Source organism: Manihot esculenta, chromosome 3 (genome assembly GCF_001659605.2).
Source record: "Manihot esculenta cultivar AM560-2 chromosome 3, M.esculenta_v8, whole genome shotgun sequence".
In the NCBI taxonomy this organism is placed as follows: domain Eukaryota; kingdom Viridiplantae; phylum Streptophyta; class Magnoliopsida; order Malpighiales; family Euphorbiaceae; genus Manihot; species Manihot esculenta.
The window spans coordinates 440,619-455,072 of NC_035163.2; the positions used below are offsets into that span (position 1 = coordinate 440,619).

The 14,454-nt window shown below is 37.2% G+C and overlaps 1 protein-coding gene across 1 annotated transcript; it reads left to right on the forward strand.

Annotated features, from left to right (window-relative positions):
* The first annotated feature begins 518 nt into the window (after positions 1–518).
* On the forward strand, positions 519–12,975 carry LOC110611291 (probable cyclic nucleotide-gated ion channel 14). Its single transcript, XM_021751514.2, has 7 exons — positions 519–1,108; positions 1,194–1,716; positions 2,132–2,344; positions 2,632–2,933; positions 10,996–11,107; positions 11,518–11,754; positions 12,015–12,975. Exons 1-7 carry the CDS (start codon positions 1,080–1,082, stop codon positions 12,747–12,749), a joined length of 2,151 nt encoding a protein of 716 aa, XP_021607206.1. The 5' UTR covers positions 519–1,079; the 3' UTR covers positions 12,750–12,975.
* Positions 12,976–14,454: the final 1,479 nt, after the last annotated feature.

The window sequence follows — 14,454 nt, forward strand, 5'->3', positions numbered from 1 at the left end:
AGGAATTAAGTCTTGCATACCGAATCTTCCTTTGAAAATGTGAAGCTGGTGTGGGATTTAGCCTCAGGCATGTTTACTCACCAACTATATGCGGATTCCATGGCCAGCAACTTTTTTTATTCATATATATATATGTGTATTTTTAATATATTTTTGTTAATTAATATATTTTTTAAAAGTATTTTTTTTATATAATTACAGGTATTTTTAATTTATTTAATTAAAATTAAATTTTATTTACTCCATTAAAAAATAAAAAGTATTTTCTTAATTTATGTAACTTATAAATTAAATTGTAATGAGAGCTAAATAAATAAATAAAAGGAAGAAAGAGCCAAATGAAGGGATAAGTCAGTTCAGTTCCCAAGTTTGCAGGAAACTCAAACTTGCTATTATTGAATTGTTTGAATGCTGCATGTCATGTGTCTCACCAGAAGATGAAAGAAAGCGATAGGCTTACAGGCAAACCTCTCTAAAGACAATTAAAAAAGGAACAAAAACTAAAAACAATTATGTAAAAATAAACAAAAAATGAAAAATAATAAATGTGTAAGATATTCTGCCATCCTTCCTGTTCATGGAGCCAATCTCTGTTTCTTTTTCTTTTGCTTTTTCTCTTTGTACTCGATAGTTTTGTATTGGTTAATGGCCTTCACGTCCTCTCAAAAAATGGCTCTCTCTGCCTTAGAAGCAACTGAAAACTGAATCCCAACCTCTCTTTCTTTCTTTCTTTCTTTCTTTCTTTCTTTACTTTTACATTAATAGTCAAAGACCCTTGGCTGTTGGGACCCCCCCTCTCAAGTTTTCCACCATTTTCTTTCCTTCTGTCTCTCTCTCTCTCTCTCTCTCTCTCTCTCTCAGAAATCTCCGCACTTTTCCTTTATGACCCAGAAGCCTTTTCTCTTAAAACCATGCTCTTTTAGCTCTAACAATTGGGTTTTACTCCTCGGAGATTTAAGCTAAGTTTTCATTTCAGAAATGGGAAATTCAGGGACTGAGCTCTCTGCTTGGATGTCATCTTTAATTTTAGTTTCCTTCTCGCAATGCATATAAAAGGTTGATATTTGCAGATTGCAGTCATGGAGTTCAAGAAAGAGAAGCTAGTTAGGTAAGCAGATGAAGTATCATTTTACTTTTTGATTCTCATCTACTTTCTTTTGTGATTTTGATTAATAGGTTTTTCAAATTTACAGGTTTAATGAAACTCACCACCTGGAGAAGCCATTGCCTGTATATAAAGTTGCTGGCCCATTGCTGAAATCTGAAGGCGGTATAAGCGATTCAAACACAGGCCATAAAATTCCTAAATTTGGTCAGTTTAAGGTATTTCCAGAGAATCATGAACCATGGAGGAAGAGGATTCTTGATCCAGGAAGTGATGTTTTTCTACAATGGAACAGGATTTTCCTCTTCTCTTGCTTGGTAGCACTCTTTGTCGATCCATTGTTCTTTTATCTTCCTTCTGTGATAAACAATGGCGTCACATCCTGTATGGATACTGATTTGAAATTGGGGATTACTGTGACTTGTTTTCGAACTTTTGCCGATATATTCTACGTATTGAATATTGTTGTTAAGTTCAGGACAGCTTATGTAGCACCCAGTTCAAGAGTTTTTGGAAGGGGTGAACTTGTTATGGATCCCAAGAAAATTGCCAGCCGCTATTTGAAATCTGATTTCTTCATAGATCTTATTGCAGCCTTACCTCTTCCACAGGTACAATAATTTTATTTAAGGCCAATTTATTACTGATTCGAGTCTTTCAATTGAGAATTTCTTAGTCAGTACTGCATATGGCATATGTATTTCTCTGCTTGTTTGAGGAAAACTTCCAATAGAAAGGTAGAAATTTTCAAATGGTGAGATGGGTTGAAGTGGTTTTTGTGATTGCTTTTTTTTTTCTTTTCCTTTCAAATTTCATATATATTTGTTTCACTTCTCAAGGCTTGCTGCTATTTTGAATTTGGGAACATTTGGATAAATTATGTCTGCTCCTTGAATTAAAAAAATAGATGTGGAATGAGTTTTAGCTTTTATGCATTCTTTGCTTGCATGTGGAGTTATTTTATTTTATTCTTTTAAATCTCTTATCATTCATGGCACCTAACCAAAGGTGAATTCTTCTTGGTAGATTGTTATATGGTTCATAATTCCAGCAAGTAGAAGCTCCCAGTCTGATCACACCAACAATGCCCTTGTACTGATTGTTCTGCTCCAGTATGTTCCAAGGTTATATCTGATTTTTCCTTTGAGTTCTCAGATCATCAAAGCCACTGGAGTAGTCACAAAAACTGCTTGGGCTGGGGCTGCATACAATCTCCTATTATACATGTTGGCTAGTCATGTATGTAATTTCTACCCTAATCTTGCATAAAATTAATTTTCAATACTTGGGGCTATTGCATGTTGCAATGGTTAAGGTCTTGGACTTGCAACCATGATGGTTCGGTTCAGCAGCCACTTCATGCAAAAATGCTGAAGTAGGATCATAGTTCAATAACTTTTATATAACTTGGTACTATTTTATCCACTTCTCTAACAATGTGCTTTTGGTTTACATGCTGCTTCAATGAAATGTTATTTGTTATCGGTTATTTTAAAGCAGTTATGCACTGCCTTTTGATCTTTTAGGTCTTAGGGGCTTCATGGTATTTGTTGTCAATTGAGCGTCACGCAACATGCTGGAAATCTGTTTGCAGACATGAATTGAATCCTATAAAGTGCAAACTCTCTTTCTTGGATTGTGGTACTTTGGACAAAGATGAACGTAAACTGTGGCAAAACAGCACTCAGGTTTTTGGAAGCTGTGATCCAGACAACAATAGTGTTTTTGATTATGGGATATTTGCAAATGCTGTGACACAGAATGTTGTCTCCACTGAATTTCTAGAGAAGTATTTCTATTGTCTTTGGTGGGGCTTGCAGAACCTGAGGTACAAATTCATGAAAAAATGCCTGAATGTTTAACATTTTCTCATTCATCATTCTGCTCTTAAATTTTCACTAGTGATATTCCAATTAAAACAAGAATTCTCTCTATCTGTAGTAAAAGGCAGATATAAAGTTATATGAAAAGGATTTAAAGAACTGGAATATATTGGACTTGGAAGCATATACCTTCTTATTTACTGATGAATATTTATAAGGAAAAAAACTACTTAACCACTGCTGCAAATAATCTGGAAAAAATCTAAACTAATCTCCTATAATTAAGTAACAAGTAAATCATACTTAAAGATTTGTTAAAAAAAAACTAAATCTGTAAAGACTTAGTCAAATACTATTGGCAAATTACTAACAATCTCCTCCTTGCCTTAGTATTTGCATACACCTAACTTATTCCTCAACTCTCGAATCTTGCTTTAGGAAGACCTTAGGTTAAGATATCTGCAGTTTGTTCCTCTGTTCTGCAAAACACTAGCTTGATTTCACCATCTTTCTGCTTTTCCCTCAAGTGATAGAGCCTGATATTAAAGTGCTTAGTTTTTCCATGAAAGAGAGGGTCCTTTGAGATTGCAATGGCAACTTGGTTGTCAACAAAAATCTCTGTTGGATCATTTTGCTTTATCTGCAAGTCTTCAAGTATTTTTTGGATCCAAATTGCTTGATTCACAGTTGCATTTGCTGCAATAAACTCTCTGCTTCTGCTGTGCTTTGAGCAACAACCTCTTGCTTTCTTGAACTCCATGAGAAAACATCTGAGCCAAAACTGAAACAAAAACCAGTTGTGCTTCTCATATCATCAATAGAACCGGCCCAATCACTATCAGAAAAACCTTGGAGCTGAAAATTTTTAAGACCATAATATTTGATGTCGTAATCTGTTGTACACTTCAAATATCTTAAAATACGCTTAGCAGCTACAAAATGAACTTTACTGGCACAATTCATAAATCTTGATAGCAAACTTACGGCAAAGGTTATGTCCGGTCTTGTGGCTGTGAGATACATCAAGCAACCAATCAAACTCCTGTACAGCCCTTCATCCATCTTTTCAGCTCCATCTTCTTTACTAAACTTCTCCTTCAAATTCATTGGTATGCTAATTTCTTTGCAATCTTTCATGTGAAACTTTTTAAGAATTTCCTTTGCAAACTTCTGCTGACATATAAAGACTTCATGAGCACTTTGTTTCACCTTTAGGCCCAAAAAATAAGACAATAAACCAAGATCTGTCATCTCAAAAGCTTTGAACATATCAGCTTTAAATTCATTCACCAATTTTTCATTGCTTCCTGCAACAAGCAAATCATCAACATAAATAGACACCACAATTATGTTAGTATCAAATTTCTTCACATATAAAGTGGCTTCACTTGAACTTTTTGCAAATCCAAGACTTTGAAGATAAACATCAACTCTGCTGTACCAGGCCCTGGGAGCCTGTTTAAGGCCATACAAAGCCTTCTTCAGTTTGTAAACTTTCTCGTCCTTTCCCTTGACTAGAAATCCCTCAAGCTGTTCAACATAGATTTCTTCTTGAAGGAAACATTTAAAAAAGTCGACTTAACATCCAACTGATAAAGTTTCCAACCTTTTTGTGCAGATAAAGCCAACAACATCCTTATAGTCTCCAAACGTGCAACCGGAGCAAAAGTTTCTGAAAAATCTACTCCGAAGACTTGATTATACCCTTTCACAACTAATCTGGCTTTATGTTTGTTTACAGAACCATCAGCATTGAGTTTGGTCCTATAAACCCATTTCACACCAATGATCTTTCTATTTTGAGGTCTGTCCACCAACTCCCAGGTGTCATTCTTCTTGATCATTTGTAGTTCATCTTTCATGGAATCTATCCATTTGTTATCCTTCATTGCTTCATTGAATTCTGCAGGCTCAAAAACAGCAACATTACTGCTTGCATAGACATCAGACAATAATCTTGTGCCACGAACAGGAACATCATCTATCTTGACATCAAGTTCTTGAGAGAATTCTGGAAATTCTCTTTCTATTGTCTCCTCCCAAATCTATTGCTTGTCCTCCATGAATTTAACATCACGACTTACAATAATTTTCCCATTTTGAGGTTGGAGAATTCTGTAAGCTTTAGAAGTGCTGTTGTATCCGACAAATATACCAGGTTCTGCCTTCTTATCAAGTTTATCTCTCTTCACCCGTGGCACATAAGAAAACATAGGCAATCAAAAATTTTTAGATTTTGTAAATCTGGCTTATAACCAAACCAGGCCTCAAATGGTGTTTTGCCTACAATAGCTCTAGTCGGGAGCCTATTCAACAAGAAAACTGCAGTACTTGAAGCTTCTGCCCTAAGATTTTTTGGCAACCCTTTTTCATGCAGCATGCATCTTGCCATCTCCATGATGCTCCGGTTCTCTCTCACTTACGCCATTTTGCTGGGAAGTGTAAGGAGTTGTGAGTTGATGCTCAATACCTGCATCCTCACAAAATTTGTCAAAAATTGCATTCTTGTACTCTATTCTATTGTCAGACCTTATTGTTCGTATTCTGCAATCACTTTGATTTTCCACCCAATTTTTAAACTTCCAGAATATACTAGCAATCTCAGCTTTGGATTTGAAGAAGTAAATCCAACAAAATCTTGTGTAATCATCAATAAATGTAATATAATACTGATTACCATTTAAAGATGATGTTTTCTGAGGTCCTCCAACATCTAAATGCACCAACTGCAGCTTGTGTGACGCTCTCCATACGATTCGAGGAAATGGTTTCCTGACCTGCTTTCCATATTGACAAGCCACACAATCAGCTAGCTCTTCTTCGAGTGGTGGGACACACTTCACAAAGTCATTTTTTTGCATATACAGTAATCCAGCATGATGAAAGTGTCCCAACCTTTTGTGCCACAACTCTGCATTGCTGAGGTGACATACAAGTGCTGCTTGTCCATTTTCCAGCAGATTCAGAGCAAAACTCTTAGACTTCATCATGACCTTAAACACATTTCTGCCCATTGCATCCTTAATAAAGCATTGCTTATCCTCAAAAAAAACTTTGTAGCCTTTTTCAAGAAGCTGCCCAACACTCAACAAATTTTGGTCAATATTAGGCACATACAAAACGTCAGAGATATGTTTTAAACCTGTCAAGCTCTCAATTTCCACTGTGCCTTTTCCTTTGACTGGAATAAGCTGGCCATTTCCAATCCTCACTTTAGAGATAAAAGTCTTATTGATCTCTATGAAGCGAGTTGGATCGTTGGTCATGTGATTGGTGCAGTCGCTATCTATCAACCAAGAATCACTTGAGTTGTTCTTAGCTGCAAAACACGTCGCCACAAAGAGTTGTTCTTCATCATTTTCTTCTATATGTGCTTTTGTGTTACCAAACCATTGCAAGTCTATACCCAATTCAGTCATGGACCCAAGTCAAAGCAGCCACATATGGAGCCTCTAAATTAGTCAAATAATTTAGTTATTTTTTTAAAAATATCTTTTAGTTAAATTGTTCCCTGTTTGTAGGAGAGTATTCCTCCACTTTCTATTTCATGTTGTTAGTTGAGGAGGGTGTTTCTCCATGTTGAAGTAGTGCTCCTTTGATGTAGGAAGCACTTTCTATTTCATGTTGTTAGTTGAGGAGAGTGTTCCTCCATGTTGAAGTAGTGCTCCTTTAATGTAGGAAGCAGTTATACTTCCTTTCTGTATTTAAGCAATAACATTAATGAAGAGTACAAGCTTCCAAAATCAATTAAGTCTTGAGCGCTTTAAGTCTCAGAGGTTCTAGGCTCCCTCTTTTAGAGCCTGAATTGTTAATGACCAGAAGTCGTAAAAAAACTCTTAACCCAAACACTCAAACTCCTGCCATACCCTTAACCCACCGACCCATAACTAGATCCACAACCCGGGACCATAACAGTTTGGTATCAGAGCCAGCAGTTATGGGAGACTCTGTTCAAGTTCAACTCGCCAAGCTCTTTGAATTGTTGTTGGCTGAGCAGCAAGCAAACAAAGACCGAAATGAGAAAGTTGAGCAATTGCACGCCAAATTGGATGCAATGTCTCAAGAATTGGAATTGACTAAAAAAGGGTTGCAATCTAGCAGCATTGGCAGTCAAGCAAAATCAATGAGAGATAAAGGAATTTCGGGTGCTTCGGTTTCTGAAAGTTCGGAAAGAAGTTCGGTAGTACCGAAATTCACAAAGCTTGATTTTCCACGTTATGATGGGCTGGAAGACCCTTTGGGGTGGCTTGGCCGATGCCAACATTTTTTTAGGCACCAACAAACAGCCGAAGAGGAGAAGGTGAGTTTAGCTTCGTACCATTTGGAGGGAATTGCTCAGCTATGGTATATGCAGCTGCTGGATGACATTCCAGATCCCAATTGGGATGAGTTCACACATCTTCGTTTTGGGCCTCCAATCCGCAGCAACAAATTAAGCGAATTGGCGAAGCTAAAGCAAACTGGTTCTGTTGCAGAATATCAGAATCGTTTCGAAGCCTTGGTGTCACGCGCTGGCACCCTCACGCAGGATCAAAAGGTCCAGTTGTACCTCAGTGGATTGCAGGACTCCATTGCTGTTGAGGTCGAGCTTCATCATCCAAAAGATTTGGTGAATGCAATGAGCATCTCTCGGCTGTATGAACGGAAACTTTTCCCAAGTTCTCCGACTGTGAGAGACACTCGTTGCGCTGCCTTCACATCTACACCTCGTGCCAACAGATTGGTGAAGCGACTGAACCGTGAGGAGATGGAAGAAAGATGGAAAAAGGGACTGTGTTTTAACTGTGATGAACAGTTTGTTCGCGGCCACCAATGTAAAAAGCTTTTCTGGATAGACTTGGAGACCGAAAAAATAGAGGACACAAATTCTGATCCAGAGCTAGAACAACTAGAGTTTTCATTGAACGCCATCACTGGAATTCAAAATCCTCAATCCATGCGACTACAGGGATATTGGAAGGGGAGACAAGTCTTAATTCTAATTGATTCTAGCAGCACTCACAGTTTTGTGTCTGCAGCAAAAGTCGAGGAAATTGGTGCTGAAGTAAACGGGCAGTATGGCTTGAAAGTTAATGTCGCCAATGGGGAACAGCTTGATAGCCCAGTTAACTGGCTTCGGACTTTGGGACCCATTCTACGGGATTTTGCTGTCATGAGAATGTCTTTCTTTCAACAGGGAACCTTGATCGAATTGCAGGGCATGACTTCAATTTCCTATAAAAAGCAGTCTGATCTCCACAGTTTGCTGCTTTCCCCAGATTCTGAAATTCAACTACAGAAATTGTTGGCAGAATTTGCCTCTTTATTCAGTGCACCAACCGGCTTACCTCCTAGCAGGGCCTGTGACCACCGTATTCCTTTGGAACCAGGAGCAAAACCGGTGGTTGTTCGACTATACCGCTATCCACATGGACAGAATGATGAAATCGAAAAGCAGTGTGCGGCCATGTTGCAACAAGACATAATCCGCCCAAGCCAATCAACATTCTCTTCTCCGGTGATCTCAGTACCAAAGGCAGACGGTTCTTGGCATTTATGTGTCGATTACAGAGAATTAAACGCTAAAACCATTAAAGACAAATTTCCAATTCCTGTGATAAATGAGTTATTAGAAGAACTAGGTGGTGCTAGATACTTCACAAAATTGGATCTACTTTCTAGTTATTTTCAAGTGGGTATGCATCATTCTGATGTCGAGAAAACAACTTTTCGGACGCATTACGACCACTTTGAATTTCTATCTTGGGCCGTTCTAGACTACCCTATTAAAGGAGGAGGTCATGAGGTTCTCATCCATTTGAGTCATTCTTCTCTTGCCGATGCTTCATGGGAGAAGGTGCTGGTATTCTCCGCCAAATATTCAGATTTTCAGCTTTAGGACAAGCTTCCTTTGGGGGCAGGAAGTAATGTTACCAAACCATTGCAAGTCTATACCCAATTCAGTCATGGACCCAAGTCAAAGCAGCCACATATGGAGCCTCTAAATTAGTCAAATAATTTAGTTATTTTTTTAAAAATATCTTTTAGTTAAATTGTTCCCTGTTTGTAGGAGAGTATTCCTCCACTTTCTATTTCATATTGTTAGTTGAGGAGGGTGTTTCTCCATGTTGAAGTAGTGCTCCTTTGATGTAGGAAGCACTTTCTATTTCATGTTGTTAGTTGAGGAGAGTGTTCCTCCATGTTGAAGTAGTGCTCCTTTAATGTAGGAAGCAGTTATACTTCCTTTCTGTATTTAAGCAATAACATTAATGAAGAGTACAAGCTTCCAAAATCAATTAAGTCTTGAGCGCTTTAAGTCTCAGAGGTTCTAGGCTCTCTCTTTTAGAGCCTGAATTGTTAATGACCAGAAGTCGTAAAAAAACTCTTAACCCAAACACTCAAACTCCTGCCATACCCTTAACCCACCGACTCATAACTAGATCCACAACCCGGGACCATAACATTTTGCTACTTCGGACTGTTGGGATTTGCACACTTTCTCCATATGTCCCATGATACCACACTTTCTGCACTTAATGTCAGGCCTCCACCAACACTTCTTTGGATGATGATTCGACTTTTTGCAGTGTGTACAAGGTGAACTAGCACCTTTGTTGACATTGCTGAACTTGCTGCTATTATATTTTTCCATAAATTTCTTGTCTTTGCCTCCTGAACTTTCTGACTTGGCCTTCAAAGCATCCTCCACATTTTCTTCTTTTCTCATTATCCTTCTTTGCTCCTGAGCCTGCAAAGCATTAACCAACTCTGTCAATGATATGCTTGATAGATCCTTAGACTCCTCTAACGAAGAGATTTTTGACTCATATTTCTCAAGAAGAGTGACAAGAATTTTTTCAATAATTCTGTTATCAGAGAAATCCTTACCTAGCAGTCTTACTTTGTTGACAATACCCAGCAACTTGTTCGAATAATCCTTAATTGTTTTCGACTTCTTCATTTTTACCATCTCAAATTCTCTAATCAAGTTGAGAATTTGCATGCTCTTAGTTCTTTCATTACCTTGATACTCCTTTTTTGAGATAATACCATATGGCTTTGGCTGAATCCAGGTTCATGATCCTGGTAAAAATTGTACTTGAAACGGCAAAGTAAAGACAAGCTATGGCTTTTGACTTCCTTGTCTTTCTCTCCTTGTGATTTTTTATCTGTGCCACCGTTGGATTTGCAGGCAACGGTTGAACGGCGTAGTCTTCTTCTATAGCCTCCCAAAGATCCATAGCCTCAAGATAGACCGTCATTCTAACAGCCCATGCTTGATAATTTTGGCCATCAAAAATTGGTGGAGCAGCATGATGGCTGAAAGCTGATTATGTATCACTCTCCATTCTCACAGATCCCTCAAGATAATATGCTCTGATACCACTTTGTAGTAAAAGGCAGATATAAAGCTATATGAAAAGGATTTAAAGAACTGGAATATATTGGACTTGGAAGCATATACCTTCTTATTTCCTGATGAATATTTATAAGGAAAAAAACTACTTAACCACTGCTGCAAATAATCTGGAAAAAATCTAAACTAATCTCCTATAATTAAGCAACAAGTAAATCATGTTTAAAGATTTGTTAAAAAAAAACTAAATCTGTAAAGACTTAGTCAAATACTAAAGGCAAATTACTAACACTATCTTCTCATACATAGTGATGGAAAAAAAATACTATGAAAGATGTTGGATTTTTGGGAGAAAAAACTAAGAAAAAGAGAGAAGAGTTTGCTGGAATAAGATCTGATTTTTTTTACTTATTTATTATTTATGCATATTTTCAGCAATACAAGCCTATTCACCGAGTAAAAGTCACATGGTTTCTACCTAATCAACTAAAAGAGAAATGGAGCACCTTACTTAGAATACTAGTCTTACAAGCTAAGAATACTAGTCTTACAAGCTAATCAATCATTCCTATTTTGCAGCTGGATTCAGCATTTAACACAAACAAAATATATAAATTAGAATTCTTGGAACTTGTAGAAATTTTGGAGTTTGAAGTAAAAGTATCACATGATTCAACAAAAGAGCCTTGATTACAATATTTAACATCTCTTTTGTGTTTTTTCTTTTCCAGTTCCTACGGCCAGAGTTTGAATACAAGCACATTTATTGGGGAAACTTCATTTGCCATACTCATTGCCATCTTGGGTCTGGTTTTGTTTGCCCATTTGATTGGAAATATGCAGGTGATGTAGAATAATTACAGCCTTTATACTGCTTTTTAGACTCTGTAGGAGCTATACATGTTAAAAAATTTAGTTTTCCTTCTGCACAATTCATATCTGTTTCTTAATGATAATAAAATTGATGATTGTGTCTTGAACTGATTTTCTGGTGAAACTTCTTTGGCTTTCTTTGCTTATTTCATTCAATTCAAATGCTTTGGGAATTTATGCAATTGAATATCTCTAGCATTCTGGAAAGGTACTGATTTTTCGGATATCATTTAGTGTGTCTATTATGTTTCTGCACAACAGAACTGTTGCAGATCATATTGCAAATCATTTAATTTGTTCTCTTGTTATCTTCTAGGCTTCCTTTTTATCCTTTTATAACACTTAGTAGTTCATATTTTAACATGCTCTTTGTGGTTTAGACCTACTTGCAATCTATCACTGTCAGACTTGAAGAGTGGAGGCTCAAGCGAAGAGATACTGAGGAGTGGATGAGACATCGCCAACTTCCCCAAAACCTGCGAGAAAGAGTAAGGCGATTTGTTCAGTACAAGTGGCTAGCAACTCGAGGGGTTGATGAAGAATCTATCTTACGTGCATTACCTACAGATCTTCGTCGTGATATCCAGCGCCACCTTTGCTTGGATCTTGTTCGTCGAGTAAGTTCCTCCATGTTCTTACCTTCAAGCATTTCAACAAATTTGCCTTTCCATGTTTCACCATGATCTATCATGATTCCATCCATCTTCTGATCCTATGTGAAGTGGTACATAGATAAGTTGCACATACTAATTTGAAGTTACCTTGATTTCCCTTCAAAGCTATCCTCGAAAGGATTTCGTGCGACTGATCCTTCAACTGTCAAATTTAATCTTCATATTCCAGTGGTGTTTTTGCTTATGTTTTCCACTATTTCTAGGTTCCTTTTTTCTCACAGATGGATGATCAGCTACTTGATGCCATATGTGAGCGCTTAGTGTCTTCCTTGAGTACTCAAGGCACGTACATAGTTCGCGAAGGTGACCCTGTCACGGAGATGCTTTTTATTATCAGGGGGAGGCTAGAGAGCTCTACTACAAATGGAGGACGGACAGGTTTCTTCAATTCAATTACTTTGAGACCAGGTGATTTCTGTGGTGAGGAGCTGCTTACTTGGGCATTGCTTCCAAAATCTACACTCAACTTGCCTTCCTCCACTAGGACAGTAAGAGCACTGGAGGAAGTGGAAGCATTCGCATTACGGGCAGAAGATCTCAAGTTTGTGGCGAATCAGTTTAGACGTTTGCATAGCAAAAAACTACAACACACGTTCCGTTTTTATTCATATCACTGGAGGACATGGGCTGCCTGCTTTATTCAGGCTGCTTGGCGTCGACATAAGAAGAGGATGATGGCAAAGACCCTGAGCATGAGTGAGTCATTCGCACTTTCTGTTGACGAACAAGTAGCTCGTGAAACAACACAACAAGAGGAAGGTGATAGTATGGCATCTTCATCTTCTTCTCAAGCAAAACAGAACCTTGGTGTAACAATACTCGCTTCGAGATTTGCTGCAAACACAAGAAGAGGAATTCAGAAGATCAAGGATGTAGAAATGCCAAAGTTGCAAAAGCCTGAAGAGCCAGACTTCTCAAGAGAGCCAGATGATGAATAGTTTGAGCCTGATTCATTATGCTATAGGTGTACATTGTAGCATTTATGTGTTGAAAAAAAGGATTTTGCTATATAGCACAAGTTGAGAAAGCTATGATCTACTCACAGAGTTGACTGTTATATCAGATCAGATGTATAGCAGCCCTATACTTTTCCACCAAGTATTCAAGATTTTACTAATTTATTGTTAATTTTTATATTATTGCTTTGAAAAAGCTTGCTAATCAGATCAGATGTTATGGGGTGTTGTCGAATTGTACAGTGCCATTAGTGCTTTTTTGGTGAAATTCAGTAGTGTAAGAATGAATTCACAAGTTTTGATCCGTGTGAACTTAATGCATGTTAAAGAACAAACTCCTTTTCAAGAGAAATCATGCTATTATTCTGGTTGAGACAAGTCAAAAGTTGTGCTACTCATGGCTATGGTTGATCTGGACCGTTCTAATTTGAAAGCATAACTATTTGATTTGGATCATTTTTTCCCCCCTTGAATTTGACTGATCCAATTTTAGACTAAAGTAGATTTCCTTTAGAAAATCTTCTACAAAATTTTAACTATTAAATTAAATAAAAATAAAATCAAACAGGATAAAGATCAAGACCCAGAACTGGAGGCGGCCAAACCGTAGAGGTCTAGTTGTAGTATCATATGTTGTGTCTGTAGAATTTGTCCACAAGCACATAATTGCTAAAAAGGAGAAATATACAATTCTATGAATCATTTATTCAAATGCCTTGAAGTTTTCAAAATACCAGAAGGATTGGATATTTTCAAATTGGCTTAATGCTTAATCTGTATTCCTTCAGATGTTTAATTTAGTTATTACCAATACCAATTTTTTCTCTAATTAATTGGAAATTTTCAATCTAAATTAATTTATTCAAATATTTTTGTATAAAAAAAGACTAGAAATCAAGTTTCTTATTATAGTTTCTTGAGTTTTGAAATAAATTAAGAAATTAAAAAGAAAAAAACTAACCAAGATATTTCCATATTTGAAGTAAATTAATTATAAATTAGAAATATTGAAATTCAACGTTTAACATCCTTTGGTATAAAGAAGCAAGAAGAAAGGCATGTTCAGCCCCCCTAGATTTGTACTGGAACCAACCCACTCCTTTAGCCATTGGTACATGTGAAAGGTAAGTATGAGATGCACTGCAACAGGTAGCTTGTCAAATCATTAGATTTTTTGTTTTTTACATAGGGTTTCAAGGACAAAAATTTTAAATGAAGTGGACCAGACGGGAGTCAGCTGGCTTGTCCTCTTTATCTCATCCTTCCCACCACAAGGACCTTCCACAAAAACCAGAATCACCATATGCCCACAAAACAAAATACCTCTTGGCCCCCTATCCCTCTCTAGACTTGGTCTAAATGTGGGGAATGCTGATGAATAACAATGAAATTATAAAGACAAGGATGAAGGGTGCAAGGATGGAACTAAAATACAAGTCACCCTAAACTGCCAAAAGGTTTAGCCACTTTTTCCTGCCGACACTTTTTATTCTCTTTTTAGAAGAGAAGATTATTCAACACATCCACGTGCTTATCCATCACAAAGCATAAACAGATACCAGAAGTAACTAAAAGAATAAAGATTGGGAGGTGGAGAAGAAAGATTATTTTGTTACATTAGATAGAAGAAAACGAGGATGAATGAATGTACACAGTGATTTTATACAGTTTCACACACTTTGAAGAT